At 45.6% G+C, this 24,364-nt stretch overlaps 1 protein-coding gene across 2 annotated transcripts in view; it reads left to right on the plus strand.

Moving 5' to 3' along the window:
- KCND3 (potassium voltage-gated channel subfamily D member 3) overlaps nucleotides 1-24,364 on the plus strand; it is a 118,322-nt gene that overhangs the window by 92,974 nt on the left and 984 nt on the right. Inside the window, exons 3-6 of one of the 2 annotated variants that reach the window (XM_009960757.2) lie at nucleotides 12,220-12,321; nucleotides 19,121-19,213; nucleotides 21,942-21,998; nucleotides 22,955-23,202. In XM_009960757.2, the coding sequence (XP_009959059.2) occupies nucleotides 12,220-12,321; nucleotides 19,121-19,213; nucleotides 21,942-21,998; nucleotides 22,955-23,202 (500 nt within the window). The remainder of the gene's footprint in view (nucleotides 1-12,219; nucleotides 12,322-19,120; nucleotides 19,214-21,941; nucleotides 21,999-22,954; nucleotides 23,203-24,364) is intronic. The other variant, XM_009960759.2, reaches the window with a different exon arrangement.

Below are 24,364 nucleotides of genomic sequence, written 5' to 3' on the forward strand. Positions count from 1 at the left end.
CTTTTTTTTTCTTTTTGACTGATGTGCTAAGAATAGACCTTCCTGACTTTGAAACAATGCTGCTCTTTAGTGAATGTCACAGCCTTTGGTTTTAAAACAGAATTTGACACTTAAAAGGCTTGACAATAGGATGACTTTGTAATTCAGATGACACTGGAGTCTCTCTCTTGCTGTGTTCAGTTTGCAGCATGGGTGCACTGGGAAGAAGGAGGAGACAAGTATCTGGTGCTGGTCTGAGGACGACACCTCCCAGTCTTCAACCCCAGAAAGAGAAAGCAGAGGCAGCGACTAAAATGCTGCTCCTTTGGCAGCAGTAGAAAAAGTAAAACAGTTCATTGTTTAGAAGTTATGAGACTGGGCGAATACAGCCCCAAGACACCACGTTATTCCCACCAGCGCAGGGCAGCAGAGAAACGCACGGCCGAAAGATTGCCAGATAATACGGCAGTGAAAAGAACAGAGGTAGCCTTTGAGCGTAGCGCAGCAAGGATCCCAGAAGTGCAGATTGCCCCCCTAAGGCTTACAGGTATGTTGTAGACCTCTGGACTCAGAGACTGGTCAAAAATCCTGCAGGAATGATCCTTCTTGAGTAAACTCTAGCTGCTGACAGGCGAATTTAACCCCATGTCTTTAAGTGGAGAACCAATACTAAAAATCAAAGGCCCTGTCTTTGCATAAACAGGTAAAAAAAAAAACAAACCCAAAAACCAATCCAAAACCAAAACACCACCAACAAGAAGAAAACACTAGACCTCTTGGTGAAAATACTTTTATAGAAAGGTGTTTTTCAAACTGTTACGGGAGCATTTGTTGATCCTTAGTCTCACAGGTCCAATGATTTCGTCTTTGTCCAGCTTTAAAATAACCAACTCAGGTCCCTCAGCTGGAAAGACTGTGCTAAGTGCAGCAAAGTTAATTTGTTTTGCTGGGCTTTTTGTTCCTAGAATGATGCTTCAGAAAAGACAACTAGAAATCTCTTCGCTGTCTCCCCAGACTGCTCCAATACAGCCCAAGTAATTACAGCAGTACGACCCCATCAGCTCCAGTGTCCCTCTCCCTTGGGAAAGAGGAGCTGGCAATAAACTGGACAGGAGTTCTCAGAAATGTGAGTTTGCTTAGGTGGGCCAGTGACCGACAAACTTCAGTAAGAAAAGGCGGTAAGACAGGAAAAAATACTGTACCAAGGGCAATAGAGCATTGCAGGTCAAGCCTACGCGGTTGTTAGCCCCAGCTCCCTGCGCAGGTGAACGTACACGCAGACAAAGATGCCGAGTCCTCAAAAGTATATTTAAAGCAGATTTGAACAGCCTCAGAAGGCGCATGGCAGTAGAGTGGCAGCTGAAATGTTTGGAAATAGCAACAACAGCCTAAAGCAAACTGGTGTCTAGACCAGCCCCCTTTGAGCTAAAATTTAGCGAACTGAGTTGTTCAAGATCTTCTCAGTTTGGGGGAAACAAACGCTCAGAAAGGGGCCTCTTACACAATGCAGTATGCCCCCTCCCGTTTGCACGACGGAGGAGGGAGAAATGTAAATGCTTGGATGCTGTGAAAAAACCCCATTTAAAGCACATTTATCATTTAATGGTTAGATTTGGAGCCAAGATACTGAAATGGCTGGTAATCTCAGAGGGATTAGCACGGTTTTAGTGGTGCATTTCACAGGGGCTAAACTGAAACTGTCATCTATGAATATAAAACTTCAGTAATCACAGTGCTTGGTTTCAGGTCTGCACTAAATATGCTTTTGAGGACTAGAGCTTCTTAGTCTGTTCAGTTCATTTCATTTACAATCTGGTGGCCTTTGGCTCTGTGAGACTCACCAATGTACTGCAAAATCCTTGAAATAGACTTCTCATTTCATCCTCTAGGCTATAAGTTTCCAGGAAAGAACCAAACACACAGATTTAGGCAAGGAAAGGACTACCCAGGACAAGATCATTTTGCAGAGCTGCTCTCACATAAAACTCTAATACAGAACTGCAAACTGTCACACAGGCTATCAAAGAGCAGATGGTATAAATTAGATGATGCAGAGAAGTGGACACATTGCCTGGTGGATGAATTAAAGCATTCAATCACAGAGCCACTATCAGCAGAAGAAAGGAATGATGGGGTAAGGAGGAAGCCGTATCTTTTCAGCTGGAAGTCAATGAGAGGAAGTAGATGGGAGAAGGTTATTCCTGACAGCAAGAGCTACTCGTGAGATGGTTGCACACAGGCAGCTCTGACTCGGCAGACTGATGAAGAGGTAACTATGGAGATGCTTAAAAGGGGCTTAAGCCAAGAGGAAGGAAGAGTAAGGACACAAACGTCTGATTGTTCTGCAAGAGGCACGTTAGAAACAGCCTGTTCCAGAGCCAGCCGTCAGTCCCAGAGGCACGGCGAACAAGGCTGCAGTCAGCAGAGCGGATGAAGAGGGAAGATGGTGATGAAGAGAATGTTTAATACTAGATTTATGTCATCATCGCACCCGTGAGAAAGGCGGCCCACACGCCTGTCAATAACGAGGCCATTATAATAATTGATTTGCTACAGAGCAGGGGAGTCAGCTTTGAAATGTGCTGTTTTTCAGCTGACACCCTAAGTTTTGGAGGTGGGTTAGTGAACTTCAGAGCGTGGAACAGAACGGCCAGAAAAAGCGACTCGAGCAGAGCTGTGAGCTGTCTAAGGAGAGCTCAGCAACAGAACATGACTCAGTTCCCAGCAGGGGATGGGGTTGGGAACTTCAGGAGAGAGAGAAACAATAAGGTTAAAACTGGAGCTGGCTGACATTTAAAAAACATAGGGTTTTTTCAACCACAATGAATCTGTGTGGAATATATTTTTGTTGTTGTTGATATTTAACAGTTTTTGACAAGGGGGAAAAAGTTTTTTTATTATTTTTTATTTATTTAAAAAAGATATTTAATTTTTGCTGGAGTAGGTACCTCTTTCTTCCTCCTGTTTCCTGTTTGGTGTTTGTCACATCCCCTCATATAGTTCAGTGGGAAAAAACCCAAACAAGTAAACAAACCAGGAATCCTTTCTCTTTTCTTTCATATCATCCAGGAAAGCAAAATGGAATTTTCCATCAGTTCATCTAGTTCAAATTCCCTGGGTCCCAAGCTGCATGAGACAAATAGATGTCTCCTCTGAAAGGAAGGATTGAAATCCGTGAGCTACAGCTTATAGGTTCAGCCTCCAAAGCAAGCCCATGCATCCAAACATCAAGCCTGTTGTCAACAGTGGCCCAATGCCCAGATGAAATCATTTCCGCACACATCCACAAGCCACTCGACATTTGCTTCATGCCTTGAGGCTCTTTCAGGTCACGTCTCAGCCGTGACCAGACAACAGCCTGCAGCGCGTAAGAACCTGACTAATCCATCCTCGGGGTCTCTCCTTGGCCACCTCAGCAAGAGGGTGTCCCCTTTCCCTACCTGTTGGGGGTCTGGGTTATGAGTGGCAGCCTCTGTCCAGATGGCTCATTATGTAGCACAGTTGGTAGGATTTGTAATGGCTGATGTTGCCCACTTCATCCCAGATGTCTAAATAAATGCAAGCCGAAATTGCCTTGTCAAGGAGACCTGCATGCAAAACATTCAGCCAAAAAACGTTCGGAAGCCCTGTCTTACTTTGGAACTGGGTACTAGCGATCAGATTCTTGGCTGTTACCTTTATTAACTCGTTATTTTACCACCCTGCCTAAGTAATGGCAGAATCGAGTGGGCTAGGTGCAGTTTAGCTCCCATGCAGCTCCCAGGCTACATAACGAACACAGCTCAAACACCCCTGCGCCAACTACAATGTATGGTTACGTCTAGGTTAATGGATATGGATTGTATCCACTGGGTCAGGAAAAAACAGAACTACAAGTGGGTGTAAATGGTAGTAAACTGCATCGCGCTTAGTAATTTGTACCATGACAGTGGTAAGCAGATGAAGAACATTTGTCGCCGACACATCTGGTGCTGGGATGGCAGCACAGGTCTCTCAGTCCTCTAGTCACATATGTCAGATAGATGGGAACACTCTGCAGCCTACCAGCACGTCTCTCAGGGGCCACTGCAGAATTTTCCTGCTTACACACAGATGTCTCAGCCCAATTTGAGGAGCCCTAGAATCTCATTACTCCACTCCTCCCACTCCACCCAGCAGCAGTGGTCTGCAAAGTCTGACTCAGAACAAGCCTCTGTTGTTTGAAGGTCATGAAAATACCATCAAACAGCAACTGCTGGTAACTTCAGCATCGCATCAGGCTCGTAAACCGGCACAAGGCAGGCCGCCTCTGGGCACGAGCAGGAGCCTGCCACCCTCTTCTGTCTCCCCGCTACAGCCAGTCTCGCTGTTTTGACAAACTCCAGTGCTGCAGCAGCATCGCCCTTCCATACTTCCCTCTCTGTGACTCAGGTATTTTCCACACATAAAACCAGGATAAATCCACTTCTTTTCCTTGCTTGGTGGATCCTTGCAGGGTTAGTTCATGTACATGGTCACAAAGTGAAACCATCTTATGGTAATACTATTCATACTCAGCACTTCAAATTCATCTATCCGAGCTTTTGCGCTGGCAATTGGTGCTGACTCACCAAACACGGCAGCAGGAATGACAGCAAGTGCTTTCCTGACCAGCCACAGGTAGCAAGCAGAGCAACAGCAAATGCTGGCAGAGAACGGCTCACAAGCAGGCAAGGGTATGAAGAGTGTGCATCAAACTTACAAAATACATCTGTAAGGGGAAATCGCAGCCTGCCTGCGAGCACTGTGCAGGAAGAAAAAGCAGTTCCATCCACCAGACAAATTGCTCCATAGGAAACAGTTCCTCATTTCTCCCTCCCTGCCACCCAGGACTGATCTGTTTGCTATGCAGACCAGCGCCTGGCGGCAATTCCAGCCACCTGTTCTCCATGTAACTGCAGCCGCTTAGACCGAACTCAGCGTTAACTCCAAACAAATACAATAATAAAACGCAATTCTACACGTTGTCCGCCAGCTCCGGTATCCAGGAGCCAGCGCGTGGCTGTCCACACGTGTAGCATCGGCTTCGTTAGCGGCCGAGTCGGGACAATTAGTGGCCATTCCAGCAGGACCGTGCGGCGATGCTGGGATGCAGGAACAGGGGCCAGCGCAGCGTAGCCATGGCGACTCCCCGGCTCTCTGCTGACAGCCGCCAGCCTCTCGCCCAGGCTGGCTTCTCCCTCCGCAGCTGCCAAGCCAAGGCACGCAGCCAGCGCGTGGTGGCTGCTGGCGTAAGGACGGGAGCTGACATGCATCCTTCTAAGAGCCTTCACTTATCAAATAGGACTACGGGATGGGTTCGTGATGGATTTTTTCCTCAGAAGCCTAATGCAAGAGATTTGTCCCCAAAGAACCCAGGAGCAAGAGAAACAACTAGGAGCAGCTTCAGTGAGAAAGCTAATTGCACTGCACAGCAACTTCATTGTCATCTGATGACTTGTGAGCACTTTTTGTTGGCCAGCAAGCAATGCTGCTCTCAATTAATGCTGAATGAAGTGAGATGGAGCACAGCTCCTGGCCCTTCCCTGCCTGGAGCATCAGCGCCTGCACTCGCACTTAACCCCATTTACTCCCCTTGCTGCCCGTGGGCACCCGCCCGCCAGAGACCACACGTAATCCAGCTGCCAGCGAGCAGGCAACGAGGCAGGAGAACAGCCCCACCATCATCTCTTCCCCTTGGGCCTCATTCCACGGGGGAGAATGAAGGGCACGAGTTCTACAAATTTGCTCATTATTTCTTGAGTTTCATACAAAGGCTTTTTAGTCGTCGTCCCTATCCTCCCCCCTGTTTTCACCATCTTCTTAGGGAAGATGTGAAGCAATTACCTTCATTTTCTGTAGCTAACCACAGGCCTCCACACCATTAATTAGTGTTCATATATCAGGTCTAGTAAGTTGGCATGTGACACTAGATCAAATTCTGTTAATTTCTCCATCCCCTGAATACTTTATAGCTATTAATTAGGGGTGTGAGCTGCGTGAAAGATGTTATAAAAGTGAGATCCAGAACCACAGACAGACAGATAAATCACAGGCAGACAGATGCTCATCACACTTTGCTTTCAGTGAAACGCAGAACCTTATTTTAGAATAAAGGAAAACAGCAACCTCTCTATTAACGATGCAAACATGAGGCTCTTGAGAAGATGTTTATTAAGTAAGTAATACGTTTCTAGACAAACCCTGACACCTTAATTTACACCCCATAATACTCCACTTCTAACTCTAACAAACTATGCCAGATTCCAGCTACAATCGGTACGGCACCTCTTTGACCACGCAACCCTGGAGCAATTTTGACCCAAGCTCTAAAATCTTTTACAGCACAAAGAATATAAAAAAGTTTGAGGTAATTTCTTTTATTATTATTATTTCAAGAGGCAAACTCGAGAAGTGGAGAGCGCTAGCTTTGTCAGTCAGCTGGACTAGTACCGCGGGAACGTCAACACAGAGGAAGCTTTGAATTTCAGCCAAGATGCAGGAACTGTGTATAACATATTTCAACCAAGGAAAAACTTGCCATAAGATCAGTTCTTACAGAGACCAAAGTCTGACCGTAACCCTTGCTGGGTAGATGGATGACTGGAAAAAAAAAGTATTAGAAGTAGAAATAAGCAGGGCATCTACAGAGGATAAAAATATGAAATGGCCTCCAAATAAAAACTTACTACTTAAACATCAAGTAAAGGAATAAAGTGAGAATTGTCAAGCTCTACAAAAAGAGAAGTTTATTCTATTCTTCCCTGTAGAATGCAGCAAACACCAGAAAGGAAATGGTCTATGTAAAACAAAAACGTCAGTGCAATGACAATGGAGTAAAACTGGCAACAAATACATGCAGGCTGGAAATCACAAGAAATTTTCTAAATAGAAGAATGACGTTCCAAAATAAATGCCCAGTAGGAGTAAGTGCTTCACCAGGTTTAAGCCAGAGCTTAAGTTCAAGTTGAAAATGTACAAAAGGAAGTTTTTCAATAGGAGGGGACTGGTCTCAGTGCTCCATGGGCTTCCTGACTGTCCCGCATTTCTCTCCGCAAGTTTTGCATATTACGACACTTTTTTCAAAGTTCTGTGTTTTATCAGCCAGGATATCTGTGACTAGTAGAGAAGCTGAGATCCATTAAACTCCATATTCTGTGCATTGTTCTATAAATAGATCGAACATCATGTTCTTCAGTGTTGGAAAAGATTAAACGATATAGTGCATTTGAAATGATGTTCTGTTGCTTTAATGGTGCCAAGGGTAAGGTAGGATTAAAAGGAGAGCCACAGAGGAGGGGAGGGGAATCTTTCATCTCTGGAAAGTAATGAAGAGGCCCAAAATAAGATCAAGGTCTGACTGTAAGTGGTTCTATCAAATTATATAGGAATATAATGAGTTCTACACTATCTGATTTCCATATGCAGCTCTACAACATCTCCCCCAAAGCAAAAAAGACAGAATATTTAAACTCAGCTCAAAAACTGTTTAATGTAAAGACTGGAGAGGAAGGCAAGTCCAAATGTGCATACTTTGTTTCTCAGGAATAAAGGTTAAAGTGACAGAAGCGTGATCAGCAGAAGCTAACTTTGCTAACGCTGCTCTAACTCCACTGCCTGCCTGCTAGAACAGCCAGATGGAAGCATGGCGAGCGGAATAACCACTAGTACTTATTACATGGGCCATTTGCTTTTCAAACAGCCATTATTTCACTCCGTGTTCGAACACATGTAATAACCCTGAGTCCTAATTTGGCCATCCAGCCTGCTTCCAGGCTTTGTTAGAAATGGCCTATCAGCTTCCCAGAGCCACAAGCAGGACAGATGATCAGTGTTGCCTGATTATATTGAGGAAAGCACTCCACAGACAGTAGATTCATTTAATATCTTGTCCACTCCATTATTTTTGAATGCTTTTTTAAAAACAAAGAATTTTCCATTTTCTGCTTGGCAAGGAAAAACTATCACAACAGGCCAGGGAGCTGGGCTAGCTCCCACCCGATGAAGGTGCCATCCATTCCCTTTCCAAGCTACGTACGTGCACTGAGCCCCCATTCAGAAGTACAAACTGAGGTCTTTGCTGAATTTCTTCCTGAATTTTATGCTAAAATTAGTCAAAGGTGCCACAGACGAGGTCACTTTAGGAAGGTGGGAACATAACTACAAGATATTCAAAAGCCACCTGGACACGGCGCTGGGCAACTGGGTCTAGGTGGCCCTGCTGGAGCAGGAGGGCTGGACCAGATGGCCTCCAGAGGTCCCTTCCAGCCTCAACCATTCCTGTGGAGGATAATGCTAATAAGAGTTCCAGTCCAAAGAGGGAGGAGGGACAGACAGAGGACCCATACACGTAGTACCTGACATACATGTACTCCAGTCATCTCCTTGCTCAAGTACACAAAATCTGGAAAGCTGAAGATGTCTGGGAAATAAGAAATTATGTCATATGTCGTAACTTAATAGTTTACTGTACCACATAAATCAAGAGTGAATATTATCTCCATAAGAACTAAATGAAAATCATTAATAAATAATAATTAGCTGTTTCCTGGGCCTGCCATCTGGTAAGCATTTTTCCCAGCCAGCAACTCCTGCTCCTTGCACTTCTCCAAAGCAGCTAAAAGATGAAGACAGGCTATTCTTTCTCCTTTGTCAGTCCCTTTGGGAAATGTAGATACCCAGGATGCTGACAACCACTTACATCATCCTCCCTCCTGTGCCTCAGTACTCCACACGTACAGGGCTTCACTGCCCTCCCTGCGCATTCTGAGCCTCCAGTTTCTTAAAAAGCAGAAAGGAGGCAGAAGTTACCGAGACCTGCCTTCCATCCTGCTCTCAGAAACACGTGGGCTCTGAGATAACCAAATTAATCATTCTAACCTGTAAGTGGCTGTCATTAGTATTATTATTTTCATCATATAAATTATCTTCCAGATTAGGTCATATGCATTTTGAGATCCTCTGGTTTCCTAGCAACTCCTCTTACCACTCTACATGCAGACACAGTGTGCCGTTTTCTTTGCCTTTTTTAGACTCTCTATGCAGGGGTTATATTCAGTAACAATGATCTCAGGCCTGGCCCTAATGACCTTTAGTCTGTCACATTTGCGGGATAAGATGCAGAAGACAGCTATCCTCCCCTGCCCCCAAAAGACATTTGCAGCAGATAGCCAGAAAAACACGGTCCTCCGCTCGTCTGTCTTCTGTCCTGCAGACCCAAAGTACGGAGCTCTGCAGGACAGGAATGACAAAGGCATAGCCACACATGTTAAAAACTGGCAGAAATTGGAAGGCTCCATCAGCTTAATTCTCTAGGTTTCCAACAGCAAAATACGTGACGGTGCATAGTATGATTCCCTGCAAAATACTGCTGCTCCGAAGCTTGTGTGGGGCGCCCTAAGGTTTTGCCTCTGTAATTTACTCCTCACCTGATCTGCCAAAGCACACCCCTGCCAGCCGGCCAAGCCCGGACTGACGCATCCCAACAGAGAACACAAGACTCCTCTGAAAACAGGCAGCTTCTCCCTGCTTCCGCACCAGATCCCGAGTCTTAACCCCGCTGCCAGGTGCCCTTCGTGTCCTCAGTCCCCTTCGCTCAGTCCTATAACCCAGCGTCAAACCTCTGCTGCAGCTGTCAGAGGCAAGCGCTCTGCTGCGCTTAAACCCTTGTTACTGCCAGGCACGGTCGGACGCAGCGCCTCACCGCAGCCCACGCAGACCTACACCGCGTCCCTAAGCGCCACGTAAAGCTCGTGCCGCTTGGCAGAGACGCTTTCCAAGTAACACACATTTACACACAGACTTTCACATAAAAACAGGAACTCTGGTTTCAGAGTTGTTTCTAGTCCAATGCGGGAAACTGTCTGGAGGGCCAAACCAATCTGAGGCAACAATTTTAATTAACTTCTCTAGCCGAGTTAATCAAGATATCTACCAAATTTAATCACGATGGGGGCACAGAGTTAGGCGACGTGACAATCCTAGACAATCTTTTGTGTAAGGAGAATAGGATTAACTTCTGTCCTGCCCCACTGACATTTTTTAAAATAACAACGTCTGTTCTAAACTACAAAAGCTATGGGGCTTAATTATTTAGATAGCTAGTGGCCCTGTTTCAAAGAAGAAAAGAGCACAGAGCTCAGAAACGAACCATCTTCAGTCCACATGGAGTACAGCTATTAATATTTGATCCCCTGCTAGCCTGGAGGCAAAGGGAATAATGTTCATTACAAGAGCCTGGGACTGAATCCACTTTAACAATTGACTGAACTGAAGATGAGGATGAAACCTTTCCTGCTAGAGGTGAGGTGAGTAAGTTGGGGGGCTCTGGCAATTCCTTCAGCAAAGGAGCTGGTATTTTGTCAGGCACAGAAAGAAGTGGAAGTTTTCTGTGGTTGCCATCAGAGCCTCACTGCAAAGACCATCACTGGATCCAATATCCAGTCCTGATTACGGAACAGATAAGATCATTGAGAAAAGTAAGGAACAGAGACACAAAGGCATATACTTGCAAATAGAAGAAATAATTCAATGGAAATGTAATTAACAGGAACAGAGAGGCAATGCCACGTAACCGGGAAACGGAATATCCTTCAGTCCCTTATCCCCTGCTCTCTCCCCCTGACATATTCAACAGTAGCAGCTCGGGGGTTTTTATTGCTCATCACAGGCTCAGGCCAGTCTTATTCAGGGCCTAGAGCAACACGGCAGTTTGGGAAAGTCTGCAGAAAAAACCTGAAGATCCAACTCCATTTTCTAGCTGTATCCTCAGTCCATGTCTTGCAAATACAACTCGTGCCCCTTTCACAAAGAGCCCTGTGAGATACCTTGGCCCCAGTACAAAGTAAGTTTTAACAGAGATTTCACTCTCATATACTGACTTGGAGTCTTACTGTTAAAATGGGACAATGAAATCTAGGTGAAGTATAGAAAAGAAGGTCAATTTTGGATGTCCCCATTTCAGGATGTCAAAAGAAGACCTATTTTTCAGACTGGTCATAGTCTCTGTCACCCAATTAAAGCTGCAAACTAGTATCCTGTACATGACTTTGCCTGAGAAATCGTCTGCTTAAGCAGAAGCTGTTAAGGTTAAACAAATCTTTCAAATATTGAGGGCCAGAGTCACTCACGCATGTACAGTAATAGAGCTCCTGGAATTATTACACTCTCTGGACCCACTGCGGATATTTGCCTCTTGGCTTTACTCTTCCTACAGTGCATACCCATTAGCACCTCTAATTAGAAAGGAAAATCACGAGTTCCGTGTTATTTAAAAGATTATGCAGCATTTTAAACTACAGCACAATGTAATTATTTTTTAATAGCCCCAGCTATTTCATGTATTTACTTTTAATGGTGTTTGAGTCATAAATTAACAGTAGAAAAGAAAAAGGCAAATCAGCACTTGACAGAGAAGCAGGCAACAATTGAATAGAAAAACTGAAACATTAAAAACTGTGTGATCAAAAAAGGAAGAGAACCTTATTAGGATTTTTCTGTTTGCTTTATTCTGGACTGCTTTTTATCATCTGACTTGCCCACCTGAAGGTCAAGGTCAGGAATAAATAAAAGTGAGAAGAGTTGCATGTCCGTGTTGTAGAGTGACTTCCGTCAGTTTGTCCAGAGATGCGTATTTTTGGACAGAGTCTTATTATGAGACACCAGAGTTAATAAACTAGCCCTGCCAGTGCAGAGGACAGCCCACCCCCCCCGACGACTGGGTGTCACTCTGCTAGCTGCGGTAGAAGCAGAGCAAGTGACAACGCAGAAGTCGGAGCACAGAGCTGAAAAGGAGAGGATTAAACAACGAAGCACGTTGGAGAGAAGGTGAGCCACGACAGCAACACGCGTGCAGAGCACGTGCACGCTGCCAGATCACACACAGCCATGCAGACACCCTGTGCCAGGAGTCTGTCCACAACAAGTGCCTCTAAAAAATTACTGTTAACTTTTGAAAGGAGAAACAAACCTGCAGTGCCCCATTTCTTATCTCTGGAAAGGCTGTTCACGCTCTGTGGCAGGTTATGGTCTTCAGACACACGTGCTCACCTGACCCCTGAGACAGGCCTGTGCCAGCTGTTCCCAGCAGCACCGTGTCCTGCCTGCACACCCCCTGTGTGTCACCCCCAGGCTGTTTCAGGTAGAGCCAGATCCTGCAACTTCCTTCCTCCCGGTATTGCCAGCACAGGACCGAACGCTCACGTGTGCCAAGCTCTAACTCCAGCTCCTTTGCCTCCTCCACAGAAAGCCCGGCTTGCGAGGATTCGCGTGGCCAAAACAGGCAGCTCCAACGCTTACCTCCACAGCAAGCGCAACGGCCTCCTGAACGAAGCCCTCGAGCTGACGGTGAGTGCAGAGATGGCGTCTCCTTCCACGGAGTTTGAGAAGTTCCCTATTCCCGCTCCTCTCCCTGGGCTCCTCCCCTTTCTCTCTCCATTGCCACCTAATTGCTCGTTAGCCAGCGTGGCAGCCTCACACACGGAATGGCTTTACGCTACAGGGGCGCTCTCCTGCACCGTGTGTGCCGTGCGGAGGGACAAGATTGGATGGGAGGGAAAAGGTTCCTTGGGATCTTCCTTGAGGTAGGAAAGGGTCTGACCTTCCAGGAGTGACCAGGCTCACCGTTCCCTCGAACCCCTCTGTGTCATGGAGCTGTTCCGATTTATACGGCCCCGGGTCTGCCCATACTATAAATACCCACTCTCTTCCAACATATAGGTGTTTATTTTTAGGAATCTCTTTCTAATAAGGACTGTCTGATCATGCCCAACAGGACAGAAAAAATATTCCCGAGCTCCTGTTTCAGGCAGTTTGGTGGTGGGTTTATTTTTATCAGAAAGGCCTCTGGAGGCTAATACTAGCTATTCATGAGAAGAAAAGTTTTAAGTGCGTCAGATTGCTCAGCAGAATCAGCGAAAATGAGGGGAGGTTATTACATTAAGCCTGATCAACACCAGAGCAGGTATTAGCACATTTCATGGATTTCATTTCAAATAAATCAGCCTTTCATGCATGTGGGGAGCAAAGAGCGAGATGAAGAATGCTTAATTGAGCCACCAGAGCTGCCTAGCACTTGTTCATGCATCCTTACTTGGGGCCTAATCCTTCAAATGTACACTATTTTCCCTGGCACGCATCCTTGCATTTGTAAAACCAAAGCCAAAAAACCTTTTTGGCTCATGGTGAAAGCAGCTCACTAGGACCCGAGCCGGCTCCTGCCCAAGCTCAGTGGGTGCAGCGCGCAGCGGGAAGTGGTGCAGCTCCCAGCTCCCCCTTTTGCACGTAGGGCGCTACTCAGTGCGGGCTGAGACGTAGAGGAGTCTGGCCCTTTACAACTGGAATAGTTTTTAAACTGACTCTACAAAAGCTTTCATACGAAGTACAGATTTGGAAGGTAGGATGCCCGATCAGTTTCTGTTCTCCCCTCCAAACCAAGTCTGATCCTCCTGACCACACGTCCAACGTTGCTGCCTGTTCTGCGACTGGCAGCGACCTCGGAAAAATCTGTTTCTTGAACCCTATGTTGCTGTTGAGCAGTTCAATAAAAGTTTCCTCATCAAGAAGGTCTGGTCACACCTAGTCCAGAGCCCTACCCGCATAAAGGAAAGGCTTAGGACTCGGATGCCATCTCAGCTGAGATCCTGCTATTTCATTACCCAGGAACATGCACAAATTTGACTACCAATTTAAAACTTCCTTTTGAGCTTTAGATTTCTGGGTTTTTTAAAATGCCAGAAGAGCTTAGCAGGGACACTCAGTTTGCACTTGATCTTCCAGCCTGTCATCCCAACAAGAATCTCCTCACTTCTCTTGTCAACCAAAACTCCCTGCCAAGACCACTCAGGGAAGAGCAGCTGACGCACCAAAGCTTAAGTCCAAAACACATGAGGTTGAGAGAAATATTTGGCTGCATGGGTTCATTTCCTGGCACTTGCCCAAAAACAAGTGGAATAAGGGTCATTTAGTTGGCTACAAAGCTACTGTAGACATAGGAAGGAAAACAAAAACATTTCTAAAGAGGTTCCAGAGGATTCTTTTTACCCATTAATTAACTACATTTAGATATATAGTATCACCTACAGCAGGTCTTCCCAAGCTTTTCTGGATGCAACTTTCTTTCTGGTGGGCTTATAGCTCTAAATGCTAACATGACTCCTCCACAGCCCAGTAAGACCCACAAATCCTACTCTGAAAAGCACTCAATGTTGTGTACATTTGTATTAATATTTCATAAGAAAACATCCCCACCCTGAGGGACTTCCTGCTGAAATAGTCAAAACCAAAGGGTATGGGGAAGGAAGAATTACCATCCACCTGTGACACGCAGGAATATAATTACTAAACCAAGAAACTTGCCAAAGCCATGCCTGGCATCTGCACGACCAGCAGGACATGATCTTTGACTACCTGAGGACTAACCGCAGACCTGAATCAAGAATCAAGACAGGTCTCTCCATCCACAAGTAGCGGTATTAATTAATTACAGAACTGCAGAACATCCTTTGCTGTAAAGGGACACACAACCGTTTTAACTCCACAAGGCAAGATTTTTATGTCCTTTCATTTTATGCAGGAGAACAAACTATTCTTAAGAGTACAAAATGTGAATGACAGCATAGTCTAGCCAGCCAAATTTTTTAAGCTGTAAAAACATGAAGGAATGTGATTTCTGTAGTTGCTACACTAGGGACCAAAATATTCTCCACATACTGCACATATTGATCAGTCAAATTAGTATCAAGCTGCTTCACTGGTCAGGTACACATCTCATTTTGATACCTTGCCCAGGACTCATGCTAACTTTAATGGACTTCACACGGCCAGATCGCCATAGGGCTGGTTTGTTACCCAGCAGCAATTCCAACTGCAATTACTATCTATCCCTTTCCTCACTAGCAATCCCACAGTACTGCGATCAACGTATAATTGTTTTAAAAGTGCCCAGCAGATTGCCCTGCAGTCTGACACCGTGAGGGCTCACCCAGGGAAAACAACTGCCCCAAAATGTATCCTGGCCGTGGCTCTGCAGTCAAACTAATAAACTGGGAAATAAGGACCGTTCAAGATTCAGGAACATGTGCCAGAATGTCCTTTCATTAGCATCAGAACGAATGCACTGACACCATCTTTCAAGGGAACAGCATGTCTTCAGCCTGTAGCCTTGTACCAAAGTAAAGAAAAAGCAAAGCAAAGGATTCATCCAAGGACAGCAGCAGGAAGGAGTTCTGCTCCTACCGAGAATAGAGGCTCTTGTTTCAGAAACTGTGGATTTGTGGCATTTTGCATTTGCCACCCAGACACGAAGTACTCAGACCGTTTTCTTCTCATTTAGAGAGATTTTTAGTGGGCTTTATGTCAGAAGTGCTCAAGGGATGGTGAGCTTCTTCCCATGGCAGCCGCCTACATATCCGCTTAGCGTTAATCTCCTTGTACAGCCAGCCGAAATTCCCTTTCAGCTAAAATGCTGGGAGGTGTGCATCCTAGGAGCAGCACGTTGTGAGGTCTTGTGCCTTTTCACAAGCAGAATCTGCTTAGCCATAGACAAACGTTACAGCCGTTCTCATGGGAAGGGACGGTCTAACCACTGAACCAGTTCATCTCAGCCCACCAGGGTCCAGTTTTGTGTGCTGAAGCACTAAGCAGGAGAGGTAAAGTGGAGGTATTTTGGATTTCAGAACTGACACTACAGCGTGTTTCAGTCTCCCTCCAAGCAACCAGCAGTTCACTGAATGTCTTCCAAGAACAAACTGAATGGTAGCTGGCACCAAACCCTTGCAGAACTGGCACCCCGGCTCAAAAAGCACACCATCTCGTCTCCTCCCCCCCACCAGCTTTTTCATTACAGCCAGACTCTAATGAACACACAGGTTTTGTTTGCCTGCAGTAAGGTAGGCACCACTGATGCAATCTCTATAGGTATACATTCCTCAACAGCACTCGCAAAACGCCAAGCATTTCTGTGATGTTGGCACTCTCGCTGTCCTAGGGCAGCAGCTCCTGCCCACCTCATTCTTAATTTGCGTGCTAGGATGTTCTCAGTGGCTGCTCACTCTTTGTTTCTGAAAACACTGAGCTGACTGAAGAAAAAGTGAAAGGAAGATAAGGTACGAGTCATACTCGCTCATGCCACGCTTTGCTCCTGGTCACTGCCATCCCTTGACCCACTTCTAGCTGTGGCAAGCCTAGCCTTGTCAGGGGAGGCAGAGGGAGAGACTAAGCTGTGCTGCCAAAATTTAACAATTGGCCTAGGTCTTCTGCCAGAGATACGGAAGCTCTATCTCTGCTTTCAGATTCCATTTACATCTCCTCTCAAGCAAATCCTCATAAAAAGATACTGTTTGCAATATGTGCTCTTTCTCTTTCCTCTTCCAGTGTTTTAGTGCAGCATCATATCTGCTTTAGGGCTTGCAAGGACCTCCATGGGAAATATTCCAACACAGACTTCAGCAGAGTTTGTAATCTCAGCAGGGTACGAACAGGACCTGCTTGATGTGTTAGCTCACCAGGAGGATTGTTAATAAGAAAAATGAAACTGGTTTTTTTTAGGTCACTTCTAAAAATACTTCTGGGAATGCTCATCTTCCAAAACAACAGCAACAAAAATTCCATAACCTGCCTAAGATGCATTCCCATAGGAATCTATTAATTCTGTGCACAGTAAGTCAGCTTTCTCAACGTACCAGTTCAGCTGTGTTTTGGCGTCTGTCAGAGACAGAGCTATTCCTTCATTTAAGGACCACAGAACCATCCTGGAAATGGCATCCAGAGCACGCATTTGCAATGAGTCACTAGGCCACACGGGTGTATTTAAAAGCAATGCTTCAAGCAGAGTTGAATTTGACCCCCTTGAGAGCAACAGACATCTTGGTACTTCTGCTAAGTTGTTCTGCTGTGTCTCCCATCCCACCCATTTTCTCTCTCAAACAGTTAAGATACTGCTGTTTCGTGTCTAAGCAGAGATTCAAGCCATGAACATCAATTTTGGACTTTCAGATTCAGGCACTGCACAAGACACCAGGCACCCCTTACTTATGGAGCACAGGGAAACATTTTGCAACACCTAATTGCTATTTTAATGCATGTAATTGTCTTTGAAAATGCCAGTCATCAAAGACATGCCCAGATTAACGTGTCATGAAATCACAGTGAATTTCAAGACCAGGAGCTTACGCAGTAGTAGTAAGACAACATCCTTAACAACCCAGATCTTAAATCTGCCACCACAGAACAGAGAAATTGAGAAAAATAATCCTGCCTCTCAAACGGCACAGAAACTCTTAAACAACCCCCGTTGCTTCTTTGCTTTCCATTTCTGAGGTGCACCTGATCATCAGACCACAGGGTAAGCAACGTGCTATATCTCGAGGAATGTAAGCATCTGCTTCCCTGATACAGCACACAAATCAAAAATACAGAGTACTGGACTTCTCCCCCCACACCCAAGCTGACTAAACTGGCCTATTGCAGTTTTGATGAATGCTTGATGCCAAGCTTCCTGCACGAGCTAAACATTACACAGACGCTGAACTCAAGCTCCTAACCTCTTATCCATTTCTATTGTTTCAGTTGTTTCAAGCAGATCAAACCCCTCAGTTTAACAAAAGCCCAAAGACTCGTTTGAGTTCTGTAGCTTATCCTAACCACTAACAACAGCGCAGTCTGAGCAGTCTCTTCCCCAAATCACCACATGCACACATACCTGATGTAGAAGGCAAAAGCACAGCAGCAAAAGCGCCCCAGTAAGCCTTTCCAACCCTAAACAGGCACACCAGCAGCAGGTCATCTCCCCACAACACTCCCTAGAAGGGACCACTCCTTTTCATAGTTTTTTCGACCCAAATACTCTCAGCTGTGCCCAATCCCTTCCCAGGTGGCACAGGCTGCCTGCTTGACTCTAAACACCCCCTACTCTCTGAATTAGCTTACAAACCTGTTAGCCACATTTCAGCAGTGTGAGTACTCAGGGGAAAGCTGGTCCCCAGTTGTACGGGTGTTACTGTACAGTATCTGGATCGTGAGGTCTTTGGAACAGGCTCGCCTTGTTCTGGTTTTGTGCTAAGTGATGCACAGAGGGTTCCGGGTCAGTTCGCAGGACTCCTGGGCACGGTGTTACTAAACCATAAATCACAGTAAGCCATCCCACTGAGTGAATGCCACAATCCGTAAGAAACTAATGAAGATGGGACCTTCCTTCTCCTAGGGAGCTGCTGCCACGTTTCATGTGAACGTAAACCCTTTGCAGGGCTGCACAAGGCTTCCTCATTTCAAGGATGCTTGAACAGGATAATTTTTATATCTGAACTCTTATATACATAGCGTCTGCCTGTTCCTCGCTTCTCCCTGCCTTTCAGAGAGGGCTTGGCCACAGGAGGGGTTACACACCTTCAGTTTGCACCAAACCCAGTCCTCAGGACCTGCTCTGAGCTCCCCACCAACAACCACACACACCGAGGCAGGGAAAGCGCAGCCCCTTTTTAACACACTGCAGGTACCACGTGTGGAAAACAATTAGCAATGCCCATGAAGAGGAAAGACAGAGACAGGGGTGTTTCCCCAGAAACAGCATTACAAAGCCAAAACGCGAAGCTGGATTCCCACGGTTTGATCTGGTCCGCGGCCGTGACTCGGGAGGCTTTGGCAATGCCACGTGCAAGTCCCAGCAGGCCCAGTGCTGGGCAGCCCTGAAGGTCAGGCCGAGCCGGGCTTTTTCAGCTCGGCAAAAGCAAGACAGCTTGTGTTCCGTCTCCTAGCAGAGACTAGAGTTCGGGGTACATCTGTTGGCATTCAAAGGTCATGTCAAGCTTGAAAGTCTTAACATTTTTTTGGAAAATAAACCAGCACAGGTTCTTTTTTTCTCTGCCTTCTGGTTCCTGAGCCTTGGCCTCATATGTCAACAGTACTTCCCAGGTTTCCTCCCTAGCTCCAAAACAGCTAGAAACACCTGGGTTTGAATCAAAACCGAGTTCCTCACCTAAGCTTACAAGTCAAATCGGGAAAAAAAATGAGGTAACCTCATAAGAGTCATGAGAAAAACGTGAGAGCTGACAACACTGAAACTGTTATCTTTATCCCTGTGAAAGCTAATGCTGGTAGTTCTGTTTGTTTTCATGGTTTCCCCCCGCCCTCCCTTTTTCTGGCTCTTCAGGGATCCACTGAAGATGAACAGCATACGACTAAAGGCACCTCCTTAATCGAAAGCCAACATCACCACCTGCTGCACTGCCTGGAAAAAACAACCGTAAGTAGCAATGCAATTCTTTTACATCTTGCTCGGTCTTTGTGCCTGGCCCAGGCTTCGTGTGGCAAAGACGTGCACACAGAACGCTCTGAAGTGGCACTCGGTTAGATCTACAAACTATGCCAGAGCGGGCTGACACTCAAGCTCCCAAGAATAGTCTGCAACGGGTTAAATGCACTTCTATTTCATTGTTGTCTTTAAAAGTAAAACAAAATACTGTGCAAAGGAATAAAGATGTGATTATCTGCTACTCCACAGTCATCTACGCCAGCACAAGGGCAACAGCAGGTTGCTCAGCCAAGGTCACTTGAATGCAAATAACTTTTCAGCATGGGGTCAGGGAGATCCTAGAAATAAGGCGTGCGTTAATCTCTTCAGTGCTCCTGGAAGAGACCTAAACTGCGGTTGTCCTGTGCTGTCAGTCACACATCACATATACTCCTCAGTCGTGCTGATGAGTAATAAAGGTCAGTTCTGCTGCCTCAAGGGGAGGGAGATGCTGTCAGTGACTCCAAACTACGACCTGGTTACCAGTGCCAACAGGCTGTAAAAAAAATAACCTTTAGCCCTTTATACGGCACAGAGCAGATGAACTCTCTTAATGGGTTTAAAGGTTGCACATTCTTTTCTCACTCCGGTTCTGGTTACAAGAGCAGGTAATTTGTCCCAAAGTCAGCCAAGCAGTTCCCATAATGTGACTTTTCTGTTCGCATCATGGAAGGTGTCCGGAGTGAGCATTTTATTTTTCATTATTAAGTGATTCTGTATGCAGAAGTCCCTTGGAACATTTCAGATGTTTATTTGATACATATGTTTTACTTCCAGGTTTATATAAAAGGTTCTGCAGTAAAGGAACACATTATCTATACCATGACTCATTCTAGAAAGAATGAAGAGAGGTTAACACTTGAAATATTCATGCCTTTTTCTATCTGCATCCATCATCAAATGTACTTTTGATTTCTGACTTGCAAGAGCTTTCTTTTAGATAAATCACCTTCACTTCCATAGTTTGGCTTTTGCTGGAATAACACCACTTAGGCTTCAGCGATACACTGGAAGAAGATGACTGGTTAATTGCAGTGACCTGCTGAGTACAGCTGGTTTATCACAATGAGCTAAAAAGGTCACCATGCCAAGGACAGTGAACTGATTCTTCCTGTATCAATGACTATTGAATTTATGTTGTAAGACTCATTTTGCCTTTACTTCGAGCGATTTTGGATGTTACATAACAAACAGATATTTCACCATCTGACTCTTCAGTTTAGAACTTTATGCCAAAAACCTTCCCTACTGTGAAACTTTACGCTTAAAACCTTTCACATTTCACAAGAAAACTTCCATTTGAAAACTTTACCAAATCGGCTGAAGCAAACACAAGCTGACAACCCTACCTCTGGGGTCTGCCCTTGCCAGGCCCTGATGTTGTGAAGGCTTACAGAAACTCTGACCTCTGCTCAGGGCGGGAGGACGTCTCTGGGAGCTGCCTAAGTTGCTCCATTACTAATGAGCTGGTTCGGGTGCTGGAACTAACACGGCCAAAGCACATCCTGATTTGTGGCTGTACCAGCGTACCACACGCACAAAGCCAGAGCGCCTCCAGCACGCGAGCCGACTCACTGGTTGAAAGTGTTCCAAACATTGCTTTTTTTCAGCAAAGGATGGCAGTAACAGTGATAGCTTGAATTTTTATTAAAACCTAGAGGGAGAATCTGCACAACATTTAATGTGCTTACCCTCACATTTTTCAGCCAGTTATTAACATGATGTTGCATCAAATCACGTAGCAACTTTGGGTTCTGGTCTGAAATTACCAATCAAAACAGTTCAATCAGCTTGTGTGGAAATTCTATAGTTCACATCCTCTATGAAAACACTACGCAACAGCTCTCCTCCCAAAAATTTGAACTGTAGTAAAAAGGTTTTTTAAACACTGAAGAGTCATTTTGTGACCACATTGCAGGAACGGAATGAGGAACGTACCATGGTTGCAAACTTGTTTCAATGGGCAATTCACCTTTCCTTAAACGAGGCAGAAGGAATGTAAAAGTCCGTTGTTTATTGTCACGGTATCTGTGCTCATCGCCGGCACACAGCCCGACGACGGAACGGCTGTGAATGGCTCACAGATCCGGTGTGTCAGATGACAAAGTGACCCCAAAGTACTTTGAGCTGCCATAACAGAGGTTACTTTGTCATATTAACACGACAGATGGAGTTTGTTCAAAAGGAGGTTTTTCTCCACTCGTTCCAACTCCCAAGACCGAGCAGGGACATTCACATGCCATGTTTTCTCCAAATGCTGAGTGCATCGAATCCAGTCCTTCAACCCAAACCTTTCTTCTGTGTTCCCACAGAGTACGACCAAAACCCAAATCCATTGGTGACCCAATGGCAGCGCAATTCCAATTCGTTACTTGTGAATCAGCAGCTGAAACTTTGTTTGCCTTTGCCTTCCCTCTCAAAAGATCAAAGCAGTAAAGTTGTTACCAGTTTTGCTCTATTTCCAAGAACATTAAGGTTAAAAAGCTTAAGTGTGAGAAGGAAGGAACAAAGGGGTCTGATTCAGGCAAGGTTTGGTAAAGAGAAGGTCCTGTTGCCCATTCAAACTTGAGCGAGCCAGCTGGAATGCTGAGGCAATAGATGCAGTGCTGGGACTAAACTTCTGAATGCCGGAATGGACAATCAATTGTGTTTTTATCTTTTGTTGGCATGTTGTCCATAGGGATTGTCCTATCTTGTGGATGATCCCCTGTTATCTGTACGAACTTCCACCATCAAGGTATTTCCTTTTTAATTCAATCTGTTTTCTCTGTGGTCTCTGTGACGTGTCTGGAGAGTGTTTGCTTCCTTTCTCGTTCCTGGTCTTGTCCTCGGGAGTTTGTGCACGTGGCTCTTTTTGGCTACCCAGTGCTCCTGTTTCCTGTGAGAGTTGTTAGTTGTTCCAATGAAAACCAGTGGCTGCCTTCACCATGGTTGCTTTTGTTTCCCATCCCTTCTGATGCTGGCAGGGACTGGATAAAGCATGTTCACTAGAACCACTTGGGGGCTCATGTACACATATAAGTTCTTTCTTTCAGGGTTTCTTGTTCCTTAGCACAAAAACTCTTTACAGATTCACCTTTCTGAATTTCCTGCCCTTACACACCTCCCATTCTCACCTACCATGCTTATTTCCACCCAGCTAATAGCACCCAGGGAACTGCAGGTACGCTTTGAATCCAACAGCCAATAAAAGCAACATCCTGCAGTTAAGCCATATGTCAAGATGGTCACCTGAAAACAATACAATCCTGTCCCCAGGCACCAAGAAAAATGAGCATGAATCTGCTCTTGGGTTTCATAAGCATGTGGCATTGTAGACTTTTTGAAGCCACTTTTGGAATCCAGACACAAAAATGGACGGGAATTCCAACACAGTACATTAAGCATCTCAGACTATGTAAGCAAGGCAGCACTGACAGACTGCCATGCCTTTGTCACTGCAGCTGCTTCTCTTGTCACCTACTGATGCAGGAGGGCAAAATCTCTTGGTTGCAGTGAGTGAAAGGGCAGCGTCCTCTCTCTTTAAGTTCTGCCTAGTGCAAGCATTTTCAAGCAGACAGAGAGCACCTCACACAGACCAGGGGCTGACACATCCCACCCACCTAGCACAAGGTGCTATTGAAAACAAACTGCTGTCGGGCCAACGCTGTTGGCGTCACCAGAGAGTAACAGCACTGTTTTTAACCCCGCCAGAACCACGAGTTCATAGACGAGCAACTGTTCGAGCAGAACTGCATGGAGAGCTCAATGCAAAACTATCCTTCTTCTCGGAGCCCCTCCTTGTCAAGTCACCATGGACTGACCACCTCCTGCTGTTCTCGCCGTAACAAGAAGACCACCCATCTTCCCAACTCCAGCGTGCCAGCCACTCGCCTCCGGAGCATGCAGGAGCTCAGCACCATCCACATCCAGTGCAGCGAGCAGCCCTCACTTACAACCAGGTACAGTAAGCAGGCTCTTGCTGCTAACCACTGCATGCAAACCTCAGAAGTGCTCTGCCCAACCGGGCGTTCTTGCAGCCCTACGTTCCAGGCAGGGAGAGGGGTCTAGCGCTGGGGGCATCTTTGTTTCCCTCCTTCTAATGACACCCCAAGAAAAGTGGCTCCTGGCTGTTCTGGGGAAGAACCAGGTCAAAGCCAGACTCTCGCACAGCTCTTCTCTGGCCACACTGGACATAGAAGAACGAATTCCAGCTGGCACCTGCCTAGGAAGTGCTAATCACACACGCAGGAGTCAGCAGTTCCCAGCTGTAAGTCCCTCACCAAAGCTGGTACAGGGCCACTACACAGCCCACCTCCCAGATACCCCAGTACTTCCAAGCCTTGACTGGAAGCAGGCAAAGACAACTGGCTAATCAGTGTCTGTCAGCAAAAGCTGTTAGAGCACTGTACACACTGACATGGTCCACCAGGGACACTCACTTCACGGATTTTCATTGTCCAAAAGTCTCAATTGCAACTGTAAGCATCAAGCAGCACTGGGAAACAAAGGAGGATGAATTTCACAGTCGTGTCTTAGTAGCTCTCACTTAAAAAGCAATTAGTGACACAGGTGAAGAAGTGTCCCTTAATAGAAAATTTTAAAATTTTCATTTTTTACATAACTTGCTGAAAAAAATCATTTCTCCACCATATCTTTCTTGCAAATATTAAATCACTTTCTAAATCCCCCTCAGCCCATTAAGCTTCTTGCACACTGGGCTGTTTTTGAACTTACCATTCTTCTCCCCACTCCTATCAAAGGGATCTAGAAACTGAAACAAAGCTGCCTTTAGGGCAGCAAGCAATTACTCTGTGCCAGGGTGAAGTCAAAAGGGCATTTCAGAGAATGAATTATGAATGAATAAGCACAAACAAGTCTCTAGCTATTGCAGTTTCAAGATGACAATAGTTTAAACCAGCACCTGAAACAGTAATTCAGGGGAATGTCAACTATTCTGCCTATTTCAGTGCGTGCTAAATCAGCTGCCAGTGATATTTTAAATGTCAACACTGTTCATTATTTCACTTGTTTACCAAACTGTGTAAGAATGGAGAGAGAAAAGCTTTTAAGTTGTTTTTCATGTGGAATGCAACTAACTGGGTGTACTGGTTACCACTGGTA

Source organism: Leptosomus discolor, chromosome 21 (assembly GCF_034619465.1).
Source record: "Leptosomus discolor isolate bLepDis1 chromosome 21, bLepDis1.hap2, whole genome shotgun sequence".
NCBI classification, from domain to species: Eukaryota; Metazoa; Chordata; class Aves; order Leptosomiformes; family Leptosomidae; genus Leptosomus; species Leptosomus discolor.